The sequence below is a fragment of the Pezoporus flaviventris genome, unplaced genomic scaffold (assembly GCF_033815535.1).
Source record: "Pezoporus flaviventris isolate CSIRO_AGI_PZ_B2104156 unplaced genomic scaffold, CSIRO_AGI_Pfla_v1 ptg000066l, whole genome shotgun sequence".
In the NCBI taxonomy this organism is placed as follows: domain Eukaryota; kingdom Metazoa; phylum Chordata; class Aves; order Psittaciformes; family Psittacidae; genus Pezoporus; species Pezoporus flaviventris.
Window position 1 is genome coordinate 27,195,651 of NW_026892614.1, and position 19,049 is coordinate 27,214,699.

General features: G+C 37.1%; 1 protein-coding gene across 6 annotated transcripts in view; it reads right to left on the bottom strand.

The window, feature by feature from the left end:
- Window positions 1-19,049, bottom strand: part of ADGRG6 (adhesion G protein-coupled receptor G6) — a 106,664-nt gene that overhangs the window by 22,298 nt on the left and 65,317 nt on the right. For all 6 annotated transcript variants that reach the window (XM_061471675.1, XM_061471673.1, XM_061471672.1 and 3 more), the window contains 6 exons: window positions 10,898-11,040; window positions 10,088-10,202; window positions 7,992-8,053; window positions 6,339-6,546; window positions 5,611-5,776; window positions 2,225-2,365 (listed from right to left, as the gene is read on the bottom strand). In XM_061471675.1, the coding sequence (XP_061327659.1) occupies window positions 2,225-2,365; window positions 5,611-5,776; window positions 6,339-6,546; window positions 7,992-8,053; window positions 10,088-10,202; window positions 10,898-11,040 (835 nt within the window). The remainder of the gene's footprint in view (window positions 1-2,224; window positions 2,366-5,610; window positions 5,777-6,338; window positions 6,547-7,991; window positions 8,054-10,087; window positions 10,203-10,897; window positions 11,041-19,049) is intronic.

Below are 19,049 nucleotides of genomic sequence, written 5' to 3' on the forward strand. Positions count from 1 at the left end.
CCAGTGTTTCTTAACATAGTCAAAGATAGGAAATCAGTATGTCCAGAGCATAATACATCTTACCTATTCTTTCTAAATTATCTAGGTTGAATATGGGTCGCCTAAAAATATGTGTCCATTGTAAGAGGCTTTAAAGTATCCTGTCCAGTCTTTAGCTGCTACTGCAGAAGATCTCACATCTCTTACAGATTTATTGTCACATCTGTCAGCCAGTAAGTAGTACCTTTTACCTTGGGGTGTTGCAAATTGCACCCCTTTGTCTGATGCCTAGTCCTGCACCAGGATGAGATGTGTCACATCTCAACATTGTTAATTCTTTTCCATCAAGTGGCTTTGAAGGAAATTTACGGACAACAGTTCAGGCATAGGTATATATGCTGAACACACCTATGTTTGGTGAAATGCATCCTACCCTGAATATCTTACATCAGCTTTTCATACAGACTTACAAGTAATGTAACAATCATATTTTTATGAATCACAAGATAAAAATTACTAGTATTTTCTCAGTTGCAATAAAAAAAAACAAACAACCCTCCAGTGCTTTAAAGCATGCCGTTTCACTGTTATATTGAATGCTTGTAAGAAACACAGCCAATAGCATTGGGATTTTTACTTGCAACTGTAATAAATATTTATGAAATACTTTTATACTAATGGATAAAGTTATTGGGTTTGAGATGGCATGTACAATTCTGTGATTCTATGTGGGTCAATTTATTTTTAGGCTGTATTTTTAGCCTTTATTTACTTTTAATTTACTTAATTTTTAGACTTACCAAAATGAGATTTTTACACATTTTTAATAAATTACATTGAACATGTCAGCCATAAATAGTTTGAAAAACACACCAAAAAAAGAAGGTATTTAGATGCAAATTTTCATGGTTTCTGCTTTCCAGTGATTAAGTATCCCTTAGAAACCAGTTCAAACCATTAAAGGACAAATTCTGATTTTATATGTTTTTATGCCATTATGACGAGCCTACATCTGTAGTCTTCTGGGTTTTTTTAATTAAATATATCCATCCTGTTTTTTATCAACAGTGGCCTAAAATTAATATTATTTTAAATAGTTAATACTTAGGAGTGTATTTCAGAAGGCAACTGAGGGTCATGAGTATTTTCTTGCCTAGATTATCTTAAGAATCTGGATACACTGCCAATAAAAACGATAATATAGGGACAATACAATACTACAGAGTTCTGCGGATGCACAGGAGCCAAAGTTCATTTGAAATACTAATGGGAAAACAAACTCAAGCCTTCTGAGACTCAGTCAGCAGTTAAGTATGTAACAATGTTTCCTTCTTAATTAACTTTTTTTTTTTCAAAATATGTAAGTTTTTGATTGTTTTTCCAAGCTGTGAACTCTTCCTAATTTTTTTCACATCTGCTATGCAGGAACTATTTATAATTAACATGTGTTGGGACCCAAAGGAGAAAAAAAGTCAAATGTACCTGAGTTCTCTTGGCGTTCAGGTACAAGTACTGTTATCCCATGTTAAAATACAGTGTGCTTATGAGAGCCCATATGTGGAAAGAATAATAGTATGTATAGAAACAAATGTTCTTTGGCTGATGACCACCAGCTCAGAGTTTCCAACTGAATATAAGTATTCAGGTGGATATCAGGGCCACCCAACTGTTTTAAGGAAAAGAGAAAGAAAGAGTACTTGGCAGTGTTAAATGCCAAATTCCCTTCCGATAGAAAAGAATCTGGCTCCACTGAACATCAACGACTTATATTAATACATTTTAACAGAAATTATGCTGTTTAAAAGGCCTTGCCACTTTACTCTGAGTCTAATCAGCTGGGATACAGTTTTCCACAGATTACCCTGAGAAAAAGTTTATTTCACATGTGACAGGAATGTGCAATTTGGGTGACAAGATTTAGCATAAGGTGTCCCTGCCCACGGCAGGGGGGTTGGAACTAGATGATCTTAAGGTCCTTTCCAAGCCTAATTATTCTATGATTCTATGATTCTATAATCAATTTGCAGTCAATCAAACTACAGCCAAAAGTTGGCTTTAATTCAACTTCAGCAATGTGACTACGTCACTATGAACATAACACTGTCTCTAGTGCCTACATCTGCTATCACCTTCTCATTCCTGTAACTCATGAGATGCTGTGAAATGATTAAACTACAGGAAACTTTCAGCAGCTGGCTTTGACTCACCCTAACTGAAATTCACACACAAACACATTAAAGTTTACCTGAAAAAGACCATTTTTATTGAAGAAAGTAAACTGAGCCCTGGATATAACTTCAAACTCATCTTGACTTAGATTCTTCAGTAAACTTGGTGGCAGAACAACAGAAGCGATGGCATTTGTCTGATCTTTGTCAAAATCTATCTGTTAAATAAAAAGAACAGAAGAAAATGTTCAAACAAAAAAGAAACCATCCACTGTCCACAACTGGGTTCACATCCTTACACAAAGATATGTAAACATGCAGCTAGAAGTTACCAAACTAATATGACCTGTACCTATGTAAGAACTGATGCAATAAATAAATAAAGGCCTGGGAGGTTTTCCCATTCTTTCAGCATGAGATCAGCCTTCTACAAAAATGTATTAGATAAAACCAACAAACAGAAAACCTCCCCCACTGCTATAATGATGATTTGGAAGTAATGAGATGGCAATAGTAGCAGTCAGTAATTTTCAGTAACCTTCAAGATGCTTCTCCTCATACCAAACAATATTGAGAAAAGAAAAACAAGTTCTGAATCCTACTTTCTTGAGTTGCATCATTTGATCTCCACATCTTAATTTTCTCATGAGCTTTTCTTGTTTCTCTATTACAGAAAGGAGATCTTGCAATAATGATTAGCATCATCTCTCAGTGTTTGTCATGCTATGTAGCACAAAGAAAAGACACCTTCTGGCATCAATATAAGCTTAATCTATACCTGCAAAATGTCAGACAGCTGAAAGCCCTCTATGGCATAGGGATGTAATAAGTGACCAGGAAAAGAATGAGGATGCAAACTTGCATTTCATCAGCTACCAATAAACAATTCTATGACTGCATGCTCTTCCTTCATGGCGTTCCACCTTATCCATCAAAAGGGGAGCAAGCCATCTCACAGTGGCTCTATAGAAAAAGCGATTAAGCATTTTACTGTGATATAAGGAAACTCACAATCCTGAGTTCTCCAGAGGCAACTTTATCACATATTTATGCTTCTCATGCTCAGCCACAGGATTCTTAAAGCACCATTAGCTAATAGAAAGTTAAAAGCCATACGCCAGATTTATTTAAGTTGCAAATTTTCGCAGTTTTACTGTGAATAACAGGCACCCTTGGAAATTAGTAAGAAATGGCTCACAGATATCTCCTGACATGGCTAGAAGCAGTTGAATAAATGATTTTGAAAGGATAATGGTGCCATATTAAACAGAAAGTCTGCGTGTGATAAAGTTGTTCATTAGATACAGTCAGCAAATAGAATGGAAGAAGCTTCTATAAAGAAGTATGGATATATTACAGGAACAATTTAATAATATGAATCACCAAAAGCTAGCTCAGTCAAAGGTTTGGCAAGAAATGTAAAAGTACAGGGGACTGAAATAGAATCTTTCCAAATCGCCATGGACACTTTTGCTTAATATCTACTATAAAAAAAAAAAATAAACTCTGGAAACATTCTGATATACAGCTAGAAGAGTTTAATGCTCCCTGATGAGCCTGGGATAGGTCATCACATCACTGGTGAAAAACCTGGGTTTTCACAAGGGAATCTACCTCCAGCAGGGATAACAAGTATCTTTCCGACAGGCATGGAAAATCTAAACGGTGACCCAGCTGCTGCAGACTTTTCTGGGAGGAAGGATGCTAAGAATTCTCCATCAATCATCTGCTGGAAATGTGAAAGTCTTAGAATAAACTCATGTTCCAATAGGAACATTATAAATAATTTGATGGAGTTTGGATTCTATGATTATTTAGACAGTGCTGTAAGAAATGATTCCAGGGCAAGAAAATTCCTGGATGTCCTCAAGCCACAGATGGTAATTCTTATTATACATGCAAATATCCCAAACCTGGCTTCAGAATTTTTCCTTTCCTCTTTCCATAAATACAGGATAAAATCTGGATAAGAAGCATTCCTTTGATAATAATCAAAGAACAATCAGCTATTTAGCTTCATGAATAACAGACCTAAACAACAGCAGATTTACAATCATTAAAGATTTCTAATAAAATTGATTCAAAGAAATTTTACCCCAAATTTATATAAATATAAATATGTGAAAACTTGATTACATTACATCCATTTGTATCTATTCAAATCAGCATTTGAGTTTTGATCCAAGGTTTATATACATAGCATGTAAAAGGCCTGCACCTTATAATGCTACTACTACTTTTTCTGGCACCTTTATTATTTTTGATTTTTACAGTACACAGTACTTTATAAAATGATCAGACATATGTTAGGTTTGTTGTCTTACCAATTTGCAGCAGGAATTTTGTTTTGTTCTATAAGTTTATACCCCAGTGATTAGCCTGTTTTCATAATGGCATAATGGCACGTTTCGTTTGAATTCAGCTTTGGTTCCTTTTTGAATTCCTCTTTATTTCCTCTACCAAGTGATGGGTGATTTTTTTACTACTCCTGTTTAATCCTTTTTGTGTTTTTCTCCAAGTAAGACTCACCACATTCTAATAGTTAGATTCCCAGGAAACTGAGATTACATTACCTCTGTCATAGACTTCTCATATAACTGTGAAAAAAAGACACTGCACTACATTTTAAAAAGCATTTAGGTGCCATAAGATGCAAGCAGGCATATAGTGGAATTTTAAAAGTTTCAGCACCTTATTGCTACTGATTTCAAAAGAATCTTTGGAAAATTCCAATGGGTGTTCATGTGCTTCTCAAATGCTGTTTCATAGCTTTTAGATGTCTAGGCTTTTCTATTTGTGGAAAAAAAAGAAGAAAAAGTATTTTGTGATGACAAATATCTTAACTACAGCAGCCTGTCTAGATACTGTAGCACTAGAGACCATTATGCATTTTGTGTGATAAGTAGTTTTTTTCTTCATTTTTCATGTCTAGGCTGTTCAAGCTCCACATGAATGTCTTGAACCACCTCAAACATCGCCAACGGAGCAACCTATGTGTGGACAACTGGATCAGCCTTACATCCCTGTTAGCAGTAAGTTTTTAAACTCTACTGGAATATTGAAGACCTATTTTATATGTAGAAATTTACATGTAAATACCTACAGTTAGACGTCTTAGTCTAAAGCTGAAATGCATCAATGGAATTGTCTGTTAGCGTACAATGGGTGATAGAGAAGACTGTTAGAGACCATTTTCCCTTTTCATTATTAGAACGTAAATAGAACATGAAATGGATCCGTCCTGGATCTGTAAGGAAAATACTTTTTATCCATATGGAACATGTGACTTTATCTGGGTTTCCTGTCACTCAAAGAAATACTACATTAATTTGTTTGGATGGTTGCAGGAAAGAGGAAATAAAAAGTATGGGGAAAACTGGGAACTGCGGTTTTATAAAAGCACAGTAAAGACACCTGAACAACAGGCACATTTCATGTTCCAATATAACTGCTTGTTCCATACCTGGAAATCAGATGCATTATTTTGTGGACTGACACTGAAAGAACCACCTCTGAATGAAGTCGAGTTTATAGAAGACACTCCAAGTGCGAGGTTTCGCGTTGAAATACTCATGGATGGTCCAGTGAACTGGATCTTTAAAGCCAAGGCATCAATAGTTTTTAGAGCTCTAAAACCAGAAATAAAATTATTATAAAAACTGAAAACAGGAAAAAAAAAAATACTATGCTCTTTTTACTCTCCACATTTAAGATGATCCTTTTACTATGTTTCTATCACTCATCTGTGTATTCACAAGGAGACACTCAGGCTGTAAATTTAGGCATCTCTGTTGAAAATAAAAGGTTTTGATTAAGAAAAACTATCTGACTACATATCACTGGCCCTGAAATAAGTTTCCAACAATACTTAGATCTATGCTGTGTCATGTAACAGGAGAATTCCATCCAAACACTTTATCATCATCTTTGTCATGCACATTCATTTTAGTACAAGAAGAAATATTTGTATATCTAATTTGGAAAATTATTTTTGATCAAAATCACTGTGGTTGTTCATCTATAAATAGAAGGGAGAATCATAGAATCATAGAATAGTTAGGGTTGGAAAGGACCTTAAGATCATCAAGTTCCAACACCCCTGCCATGGGCAGGGACACCTCACACTAAACCATATCCTTCCAACCTTGCAGGTTGCTCTAAAAACCTTGACTTAAATGCAGAAATACTTACTCTGAAGATGATGCTGCCAGTACACTGTCTGAACTGGTTAGAATATTGGAAAAAATTGTCACCACGGTAGAACCCAGAGATTCATCAATTTCTTCATCGTTCACAATTTTTTTGAGCTTCTGCACAACATCATTCACTTTGTCTGAGGTTAGCTGTTGCCCTTCACCAGTGAGATTCAGAAGCTGATTGGCTATGTCAGCTGCATTTTCTGTAAGTGTATAGGTAAAATGAAGTAAAAAGAGAACATAATGTATATCAGTCCTGAAATATTCAGAAATACACATTTTTATCCTCATTGTTGAAAGCTACAGCATGTTCTGTGGTACTTGAACATAGGACCTTATAATTTTAACAAATCTATAATTTTCTGAAAAGCTATATAGAACTTGCTGTCCTCATTGGGGCTGTGTCTTTCTTGCCTTAATTTGATTTGAGTTTGCAAATTAGAACTATTATTGAAATGGCTGATTGAAAGGAAAAAGGGGAAGTAAGAAATAAAAAGCATATTTTCTCTCTTTTTTTTCTCCTTAGGCTATCCTTTTTTTTTTTTTTTCCACTGGGAAAAAAACAGTTTCACTTTGAAATGAAACAAATGCATCTGAAGTCACTATTACTGACAAAGTATTAACTCTTCTAAGCTTGAGGGAGAAAGTCTGACCACATTGCAAGTGTTTCAGTTCCTTCAGAAGGTCGTGCTTATACTGGGTTGGCAAGCACAACACACAAGCATATTTCTTGACAAGAATCTTCCTGGTAAGGGAAGTTTGACAGTTTATCCAATGGCAAAATATCAGAGTAAATCACGTGTTAAACCATAAATTTGATGCCATAGAAAACTAATGTAAACACTAAATTTTAAAATATAAAAGTTGAGATTTATTGGAATTTGTAAGTAAGATTTTGAAAGAAGACAGGGCTTCTTTAGTTTGCAACTGGATGTGTTTTTTTTTAATGCTGCGTTTTATAATATAGCTTTTGCTACCTTTACTGTAGAATTTTCATTTTACATGAAATAATGGTTTCCTATAGTCTGACTGTGAGTACCCAATCAAACAAGATAGGTAGCCAGGCCCCCTAGGACCCCTCTATCAGTGAGGGTGCTTCTTCAAGAAAGCAAATTAGAACAGGAGCTTAGTGTAGGTGCTCTGAATTCCTTAGGTAAGTATCATTCTCCTCACTAGCACTGGCACTAAAAATGGGGGCCATAAAATTGTTATTATTGTTTCATTACTCCTTTAAGGCTAGAATGACACCAAGGGGTATTTTGCAAAGTGAGAAAAAATCTGAAAATTTCTGATTGTAAACCCAGTGAAGAGAGTGGGAGCCTTTCCACTGGCACTTACAGGCACTGGAAACATTTAAAATTTATCTGAATATCAAGCTACCACCTGCTTCAGTTCTTGCTGAATTACCTTTAGAGTTTGATTTATTTCATGAATTGGTACCCAGAGCTTTTCATGGATGGGCTGAATTCAACTTGATGTACTTCCCCAGAATTTAAATATTTTACATTTGCACTGACTTTTTAGACAGATTTTAAGCAACCCAGCATAAAGGAATATTTTCTTCCTTAATGTAACTTCATTACAGCAAGCGGTAACCAAGGCCTACAAAACTATTCCTTTAGCCAAAGACCAGTATCAATATACACACCTGTGCAATTTCTAAGATCAGGCTGGCCCCAGTATGATGTATAATTCTGCAGACCCAAATAGCTAAAGGGGAAAAATGACAAAATTCACATGAAATACAATAGCATGCATTATATAAATTTTTCATAATTCTTCTATAGGAGTCACAGTGGTCAACTCTTCTCAATTCACAACTGTCCTAGCAACATGGCCCCTAGTAAAATGAAATATGTATGCTTGTCAGTGTAAATATGTGAACAATTAAGTGACAGTGCTGAGACAAACCCTTGCTCTTTTGGACAAATTCCCAGCTGATTGCTATACTGATTTGATAAACTGCATTAGTAGAAATTCTGGCCTTGCATTTCAGGAAAGAGCAAAATGTTGACAAAATCTACTGTGCCCTTACTATGACCTCATCAGATGCTGTTTCCATAATTTCCATCTGATACAAATGGTTTTGATCATGCCAATGGCAAACTGTAAGAAGAACAAGGACAGGAGCTATGTGGAGATATATAAATTTATGCCACCGCTGAAAACTGGGGCAAGTCACCGTCAGATCCAGGTCCCAGGTGAGGGTCACGTATAAACAGTTTTTTCAAAATGCTTTTTAAAAAAAGCCTTACCATAGCAAAATACCCAGATATGGCTCTGAAATGAACCACGCTTTGCTCCTCAGTTTTCTTTAAACACAGTCATGTTATCATAGCAAGGCAAAGGCAGAATGGAGAACAGGAAGAATGTATCCTTTCATTCAGCACATGATAGAATAAAGTTATTCCTCCATTGATTGACTTTATTATAACAGCACACTAGTTGGTAACCTTCCACTGTGGGAAGTACAGGATTAGAAGAAGGCCTTAGAAGAGCTTCCTCTTCTCTCAAAACACATCCCACCTGTACTCCACATTAGCAAAACCTAGTGGATGCAGAGTCAAGGAAAGCATAGCACAGTGCAGAACATGTACTTTTTTTTTTTCATGAGAAGTGCTGTACATGGACAATCAACGTATTGTGCAGACCACACATGAACAATAAAGATAAGCAATATGGGGCAGCAAAGACCAGAAGCCTTAATTTTTAATGATTCTGAGGTTCTGACACAAAAACAATTTGACTTCTGCACTACTCACTCTACAACAAAAGTTGGTCTATTAGAATCCAGCAGTTCTTGTATAAGATTAAGAGGCTGAGGAAGTGAGTTAGTTACATATAATGCTGGTTGCTTTCCTGTTTGGCACAGATGCTCAAAGCTGATTCATATTCATGTTGCCATATTGTTTTCAAAAAGTAAAAGATCTGGTCTTCTCAGAACATGTTCCAGACGTAATGTGGGCAGATAAGACTACTGTATTACATGTAATGGTGATCATCCTAAATACTGATAAAATTAAATAACACATCATAGCCATGTTCAAGCCACTGAAAGGAGATCAAAGCCATATTGTTTTGGTAATATAGCAAAGGAAGTAATAATACTACCATTTTACAAATGTGAAATAGAGATATGGTGTCTAAATCTTTATTAAATGCTCACAAAGAAAGCCAACAGTAGGGAAAATTTATGCTAAACCATGTGTTTTTAAAAATACAAGCTTAAATCTTTAAGCATAAGATTATCCCCAACTTCAATCCTGACTAACTACTAGCAAAATGCTTGTTTCACAGAATTTCTTTTACTTTCTCTTAATGACATGAGATGATCTGGATTAAACCAATTACACCACTCATCATCAAATTTTGTTGAAATTTCTTATACAAGTCAGATAGTAGTAGTTGAGAGGTAGCAAATATGAAACTTTGGTTTCAATAACATAAACATCAAGACTAGAAGAGAGCAGTTTAATTTTGTATAAAGGTGCTATTTTTATAGTCACTTTGAACACGTATTACTTGTGGGCCTCAACTGCCCTACAGAAGCGGTAGATGAGCCTTTTTTTTCTTATCAGTGAAGTACATACTCTTACTGTACACACATAATCTCTCACAGTATAGAAATCATCTTCCTGAAATACAATACCAGCCAGTGACAACCATTATGCAGGATGCAGTTTAACAATATAACCAGAAAGTTGCATTTGAAGCTCTCAGCTTCTTAGGTATTTGAAAACCTACCAGGTTCTTGATGCAGTCTGAACAGAGCTCCCATGGCATAATGTGAAGTTGGTAACAGTTGGTCTGGTATCTGGCCAAAAATAGTTTGGAGGGTTTTCTTCTGCTAAACATTTTTCTGTAACAATAAAAGTGTATCAGTGTTAATGGTAAATTTCTTCATCTAATCATCTTCCACTTCTTCCTCATCTTATCACCCAGTCTACAGTGCAAAGCTGTCTTTACATTAAATGCTTGGTTGCTGTCTACAGAGTAGTGGCAATGGAAGGGGCCACAACAGGGGACAATATATAGTGCTGGTGCTTGAGACACAGGATTGAACCATGCATGCTGTGCATTCCACATGCACTCCACCAGCCCCCACCTCCTCCCTCTCAAAGGAAGGGCAATCTCTGCAAGAAGCTAAATGGTAAAAGATGAGAGCTAAAAGGAAGTCGATTAAGGACAGCAACTGGCAGGAGCACAAACAACGGGGTGGAGGAGTGGGCATGAGGGGCCTTGGAGGTCCAAAATGTCTCACGAAAGCTCTGGCTGTAAATCATACTTCTTAGAAGAGGAGCTGTCAGGAACTGTCCCAGCCTCTTTGAACCAGACAGCAAAACTGACTAAAGCAGTCTGGAAAACCGCATTTGCGTTAAAACAGGTATCTTGAGCACAGCTCTCCGAGATTAGTGGAACAATGAGGCTTACAGGAAAAATTTAAAATTTGAAACAGCCATACCGCTTGGCAATGTGAGATTAGTAGAGCACAGAAAATGCTTACTTATGGACAAGCAAACAAAATCTGTTGTAGCAAAGCCAAAAACTACCTACCCACTGGATCAACATCAACAGTATGAATCTTATATCCTCCTTCCATGGTCCCATTATTACTTATGAGCTTCTGTCGGATGTCTTCCTCTTCTAAATTGATGTTATTGGTAGAATTATAAACCAGAAGAGCCAAAACCCCAAAACTGCAAGGAAAATTATGAGTGTTTGAGTCAGAACAGCAGAGGCCAAATGTGTGGAAATAAAAATATCTGACAAACTCTGGTTTTCCCAGTATGGAACAAGTAGCACCAAGACAATGTTGCTCATTATCTGTAAATTACTTTTTTTGTATATATAAGGCCATGAAAAAAAGTACATTTAGGAAATTTCATCCTCGAGTTACCATTAAAGAAGCATCTTATCAAAGTAGCTAAGAAATGTTTTCAGAGGATTCAGATTCTTTTAAAAGATGAAAGCATAAAGCTGTGAGTTCTAAATGGGCCTTAATTAAATTTAAAAATCTGGTTGCTGATGTCTGAAGAACTTAAAAGCTGATTCATCCCACCTTACAAAACTTGGGAAAAATCATCCAAGAGGGTCTGTCTCTTCGCTGACTGCAGAAGACTGGAAGATTAACAAAGAACAGATGTCTACATTTTGATGTAGTGAAAAACACCCCGACACACTTCTGAAACTTGTAGTCCTAATTAGGGAAATCTAGTTACTCAGATGAGTAATTCAAGTTTGAGCAGCAGCAGCTGTTTTGTACTGTAGCCCACTGCTACTTTCTTGGGCATAAGATGTAGTTAAAAGTGCCCAAGACTCTTTCCTGTGAGAGAAATAAAGGTCCCCACCCTTGTCCAAAAACATAGCTTTTCTGGAAGGGAAATAATGAACAGAAAAAAGTTCTCGCAGGACACAGGAAAGAAGCCCAGAGTAGAAAGCTCAAAAATTTCCTCCTGGTACAGAGAAAACACATGTTGGAGAAGAGAATGTCGGTACCCAAGAGCATTGCTTGGATCTGGCTAGTAGAAGGTGACGCCACTGAAGCATGGAACATTGGCTCTTCGTGTTAGCCAAAATGCAGAGAAAAGGAAAAAGCAAGCCTCCTTTGGGTTGTCTTCATCATAGCCTTGCCCTTGGATACCCAGCAGTCTGAATAAAGACAGACCTTTGCAGCATGTGAGCAGTTCCTGGCAGCCTGGGAAGTGGCAGCACTGTCAGCACACATAGAGTGAGCAGGGCACACACCAAACAGAGCTGCTTTCACTGGCAGCACCCAGTGCAAGAAAGCAGCTGTGAGCTAAAGGGTCTTCAAGTCTACTTGAAGACTAGAAGAAAAAATCTGTATGGGTGCTGTATGTAGGAGGGCTGGTAGGGTTTTCAGGTACCCCTTCCTAGACAGACCAGGACTTCATTTCCAAAAATCTTTCAGAAGGACATCCCCATGATAACAGCTCAGAGTTGCACTTTCCAGAGGCGCCTAGTCTGGTACAGTATAAAGCTACAGCTTACTGTACAGATGTTGCTCTTAGATGGCAGATTGAACCCTCTTTCTCTCAGACATAATTCTAAAAACTGAGCAAATCCAGTAATTTTGAAGTGCTCTCATTAGTGGAATGACATTAAAAGAGCTGGCATTAGAGCAACCTCTCAGTCTAGGAAAAAACCTACAAATGAAAAACAAAGCCCAAACCTCATAAAGAAATCCCGACTGTTAACTAAATACTCCACACATTTCACTGTTGCAGATGTAAAGTAAATAAAATATACACAGTCCCTGGTTGGAGCCTTTTTTTTTGTCTAGGTTTGGGTTTGGTTTTTTTGTTGTTGTTTATTGCACACCAGGGCACTTTCCTATTTTTTTGCCATATCCACTGTTTTACTGGTAACATTTTGCTGGAGAAGAAGTGAAAAAGTGACAACCTGGCTTGGCGTGTTGTTTCCCAGGGGATGTATTTTAGCAGAGAAATTACAGCTATCCCTGGCAAGGTCACTCCTACCCTGCTCCCAGAGATAGTGAGTTCCTCCTAACACTCTTTTGGCCTCTGTGGAGTGTTCAGTATATGGCAATAGGCTCAGGAGGGTGGATATGCACCCTTGCAGCTTTTGCTATATACCTCGGGTATATTATGTGGCATAAGTTTATTAAGGCATTTATTTTTAGCAGAAGCATGGAAATTGCCTATGGGATTGCCAGTTCCTTCAGCCCTCCAGCACTTCAGCCCCAGAGTCTCCTGGCACTTAACCATCTTTCCTAAAAGATTCTGGCTTCACTCATCTATTCCCTTTACTTCAGAAGAGGAAAACTTAATGTACTGATGCCACTCCCTACCTCAGCACTTTGGCTGCAAAACAGAAGTCGTCACTGCTACTGCTATGCTGCCTATTGCAGGACTCCCAGCTAACCAAAATGTTATTTAATACTGTACCATAACTGTGCAGAGGGATAACGGCAACAAAACAGAAGGGATAATGATAGATGAAGTAGAACTGGTTACAGTTATCTTGAACAATTATAGAGAAAGGTATTGATTATGAAGCACTGATAAAAATAATCTCTAAACCACTTTGTTATTTGTGTTCTGAGAAACTCTGAGAGCACAAGACATGTATACTGTGTAATAAGAGCCTGTACCATATTATGATGAAAACAATTTCTATAAACTTTTCAGAATGACTCATGCTAGCTTCCCAAAGTAAATAAATACCTTTTAACTTGACAGCTGACGCAATATGAAGCTGAGCGCTTCCTTCCACTTTTGTCACACTCAGATCCCAGAAAGAAAACATTTTAATGGTGAAGAACAAAAATTCTTGCTTTGGGAAACAGTAGGCCTACACTCAAATAAATGGCAACACTGCTATGCTCTGCTGGTGTCACTGGATTTAACACACCCAGTCTTACATCTTTTTTTGTGTGGCATATAAAAGCAGAATGATTCTCAATGCAGTAACCAGATACAAACTGCACATCACCACAGCAACCTGTACTGCTAGTACTACTGCAGTCAGTATAAAAAGCTGGACTGTGGTGTACGTAAACACCATGGGGATAAGTATTTATGCCTCTCTTCTCTTTCACTGAAATGGTAACAGCTGCAGCAAGCAAGGAAACAGGGGAAGACTGGTGTCTATCCCACTTTTTCCTGGTCTGTTGAGCTAAGCTGGCTCACAGAGAGAAGTTTACAGAGCTGCATCCTCATCAAAAGCACAGAAGGCGGTGGTGGAGCCTATGCTGCCATGGTGCGTACCACAAAGCCGGCTTTCTTCTCTGGCAGCGTGACTCAGAGCTATTCCAGGACTGTGTGCCTACACACAGGCAGTGGTCTCACTGCTACGCAATGCAAGAAGCCTGAAGGAAGGATTAACAAACCATGTGAACCGTGCAGCACAGACTCCCTCATACCTGAAGATATGTGGTTGATAATTAGCAATGCATATTTCTCCATGCATTTCAGTTGTACTAGACAGTCTGGGCTAATACTGAGTTATTGTGGTTGCCAAACTGTTTAACAAATCACTATTTATTTCCTTTGTAGTTAATGTTACTTGATTTAAAGAATATAAAGAATCATTTTAAAAGCACCTAAGTACTCAGGGAGTCTATACTTCCACGAAAAGTCACTGGGAATTTCATTCCTAAGTACCTTGGCATATTCAAAAATGTTTCAAGATGTCAGAATTAAATTCTTTACCAATGTTGCTGTTATGCTGGCTTTGAAGAAGCAGAGATGGGTAGCTGTAACTCAAAACTGGCAGCACAGGTAGGCCATCTAGTCACCTGTGAACACTACTAACTTCTTCCCATTAAAAGGACAAAGAGCGAGCTGATTATTGCTTAAGCCACTCATGAATATTTACTATAAAAAACAGAAAAAATATTAGAAAACACACAGAATGAGACAGAATGAAATGTCAAAATAGAGGGAAATTAAAAGTATTCCACACAAGCATCTGAGTTGTGGATCAGCTTTTACTTGAGTTGATTTTGACTGTGATACCATTAAAATGTTCAGAATAGAGAGAAAAAAAACAGGACTGGCCATAAAAAATACATTCAAAATAATGCCAGGGATGAAGTGGTTCCTTTATCAGCAGAAGGTTTTATTACAGAAAAAATAAAAAATCACAGACATCAGGACACAAAACTAAAATCTGCAGTTTCTTTTTAGACTACTAAAAATAAAAGAATCCTAAGCCTTTCTCTTAAGTCAGTGGCCACTGTATCAGAATAGATCTGTAAATAGCAGGGTCATACCTCTATGCCTGTCCTTCTGCCTTTGGGCCTTACTCCTCCTTACAGATCTGGTGTGGGAATACAAAAAAAAACTAAGGCTTTTAAACAGAAACCACTTACAGTATGTGAAGATTTGGTATGAAGACTATTTGTTAGTAGAGAATGTAGCAGAAAGGGCTGGAATCCTTCACATTTCAACATCTTGTTTTCACTGAAATGTTTTTGGTGGTGCTTGAACTATGTTCCAAAGATACAAAGAAAAACCCCATTCCCTAACACAGTACTTCCCTAAAAATGGCATCTAACAATGTCAGGCCAGTTAAAAGTCACTGGAAAGACAATGAAAGTCACTGGAAGTTGGAAGAAAAGCAGGCAGCTCCAGCAGGACACTAAGAAGCGTTCATCCCTCAGTCACTTGGGAGAAATTCTCAGATTTCTCCATCTGTAATGAAGGCTTTATTTATAGGTCATGGACACAAGATGCCACTGTGGAGAAACCTGTGGATTTATGCTTGGCTCTTTGTTGCTCAGTTTTTCAAGCAGAAATGTTACACATAATGTACACATTATGTGGCATTTTAAAACATTGCTCAGCACTGGTCAAGGCTGTTCTTTTCTGCCTTCAGTAACACTGAAGTTGAATTCACAGCGAGTAGAGGTGTGCCAGGTCCAAGTTGTTCCTAAAACCTCACCAGCAGAAACCAGGAAAATTTTAAAAATAGGAATAGGCATCACAGATGTGTTCGTTTAGAACAATAAAGTAACTATTATTTCATAACAAATAATCTTAAGTAACCTACAAAGAATGCAAAAGGCAGATACTTTACTCGGTAAAGATGCTTAGGACTATAAAAGTAAAATTATGCTGCTCTGATGTTGCTAGCTCCTGTCTAAAGCTATTACGCAATGTAATTAGCTTAAGTTTTATCCAAGTGCATTAAAATTTCCATTAAGCAACACAAGACCCAAGAACACAGCATGCAGGAGCCTCACTCTGCTTCACTGACACTGGTGGCACAACTCCCATGGACCTCAAAAAAGAACTAGGCATGACTATGGGCAGCTCTGATTTCCTGCTTTCTTCTCTATTTTCATTCTTACGAGAAGGGATTTCTGTTTAACTTTAGTGGTCTTTACAAAAATGCTCACCACTGTGGTTTTTAATTTGGATGAGTTGTTTAGCAGTACTAACATTAATGTTGTTTCCCACAGGAGAAGAAATTGAACATGGGAAATAGGTCAGAATTACGACAATCAAGTAGTGGATGCTGGAGCAAGCATAATCTTCTTTATATATTAAGCAGAGAAAAGGTTTTAAATTAATTGGGACCTGAATTCTCAAAATTACTTGCAAAATTAAAGAAGAAATAAGAAGCAGTGGAGCAGAATTGTTTAATAAAGACGAATTCTGGAGGCAGCCCTATAGAGCCATTTGACAAGACCTAGGATCAGTAGGACCCATCTGAGAAAAGCAGCAGCAGGAGTCACACAAAATTCTGAAAAAGCTGCAGAGTCATAAAAAGCAATGAATTAATGAAAGAAACAAACACATTTATCATTTATCTACATCAAATCCACAAATTGGCTGCACTTTCAAAGATTTGTTCAAAATAATGGGGTACCATTCTGAAACTTAATTTTGAACAGCTGCCCTCTCATTAAGAGATGGCAACAGTATGACCAGAGTCAAAAAATAAAAACAGGTATGAAGTCAGGTTAAACTGTGATAACATTCTATTAAGGTAGTTAATAATCTACTAAAGTATTAGCTTGATATATTGCTCTCATACAGATATCTCACAGTATTAAATGTGCTGATAATAATATGAATTTTGGACTTGGCACTCTATCTCTCACCACCATGTACATAAATTCGTAGCAATCACAGTGTACTTTGGATTTCCGCAGCTCATAGAACACAACAATGAAAGATTAAGAATCCGCTTCCACATTTTTGTTTCGTTTTGCTCTTCTCTGGAAACAGTACAGTTTAAAATATTTATTTGGAAAACACCTATTTTTAACATGCCAAAAAAAGCCAGCTTCCTACCTCCTACTTTCAGCTTCTATTTCTTCTCTACATCATTCTAACAATTCTTCCTCTTTCACTTGCAAGAAGATTAAGTGGGGAGAACGACAGCAGAAGTGCCTTGATAAGGTAGCAGTGTGGTAAATAAGGTTGAAGAAAAGGAAAATGCATAGAAAGTATTGGGAAAGTTCTGGGGGCTTTTATATTTGTTTTGTTTGTAGTTTTGGTTTGGTTTTGGCTTTTAACTGCTGTATAAAATACTAATCCAAAAGGTAAGGAAAAAAGATGCAATCTGAATAGTAAGAATATGACTTCATGTAAAGAGAGGGAAAACTTCTGAAGAGCAATTTGAAGAATTATAATAGTGCCTTAGAAATAAAAAAGGTTATGATCTTGGGGGAAATTCAGAAAAGAGAGATAAGGTTTTGTGAGTTACAGTAAGATTATTACATTCACTTCTGTAAAGATAGTTAAGGCCATGATACTTATGGGTTAGGTCTTTTAACTGTGGAGTGAAATTCTGTTCAGGTGAACACAAATGGAATAAGAAGTATTTAAAGCTAAGAGAAGTAGTAGAATGGCTCAAACTACAACAGACTTACTCTTGCCTCTCCAAAATGGAGAAACAAGAAAGCTGGAGAGGGACTTTTTACAAGGGCATGTAGGGATAGAACATGGGGAAATGGTTTTAAACTGAAAAAGAGTAGATCTAGAAGATATTAGGAAAAAATTCATTATGAGGCACTGGCACAGATTGCCCAGAGAAGCTGTGGCTGCACCATCCCTGGAAGTGGTCAGTGCTAGGTTGGATGGGGCTTTGAGCAACCTGGTCTGCTGGAAGGTGTACCTGCCCCTGTCATGGGGGTCAGAACTAGATGGATTTAAGGTCCTTTCCAACCCAAACCATTCTATAATTCCATGAAGTACGAAAATCTTCAGACAACTATTCACTGAAATAATCTATATGAATGTTTAATTAACAGAACCTGCACAAAATCCCACTGTAAGTAAGTTACATGCAAGATATCATCCTTAACATTTTAGTGGATCACCTGAGTAGTGAGAAAGTAACATTACTTCCATCAGGGATTAAAAATTTCCAACCTGTAACCTGCTAATATTTTATACCCCCAAATGTTACTCTGGCGTGCTGCAGGATTTCCTTAGAATCCTACCCAGGACAAAACCAAGAAAGTGGAAAACCTAACAAAGTATCTTGAAAACAATGATTGGAAAATAGTTTAAAAAAAGTTTGTTTTCTGGATCTTCAGAAGTTCAACAGATTTCTTCCTTGCAAAATCTAGAAATAGATGCATGAACCTCAAAGAACTGGAAACCTGGCGACTAAACCCAGGAACATTGAAGACTACTGGTAAGCTGATCCTTCTTTTTTTTTCGTAAGGGAAGCAATATATAATGACAGACATATACTTAGAAGACCTGAAGCTGAGAGAACACCAGCTTTTCTCAAATGTCTCTCCTGTAAGAGGTAAATGATGCATGAAAATACATGTCAGACATGAAAAATGCATGAGAAAACAGCAAAAAATTCAGTGTATATATATTTGTATATATGCACATGTGCTTATACAACGCATGAAAAGTTTAATTTTTGTTAGTCATGTATCATGCAGCTCAATTAAATTTTTTGTTTTCCCTGTGTTACCCCAACTTAGTTGCTAGGTTGGGCAGAATTTTGATTTCTCTTTTTGCACTTTTCTAAGTAAACATGCCCAGCATAACAATCCTGATTATTTGGAGAACAGTAACATTTTGAGTGACATGCTCACATTTATACTAAATTTTTCAGAATTATAAAAAAATACCAGTTGGCCTTGACACAAAGTGCACTAGAGCCCATGAGAAGATTAGTTTTTCATTAGACCTGAAAAGCTTTATGACATACTACAAATGTGTAATTACATTGCTTCTGAAATTACATA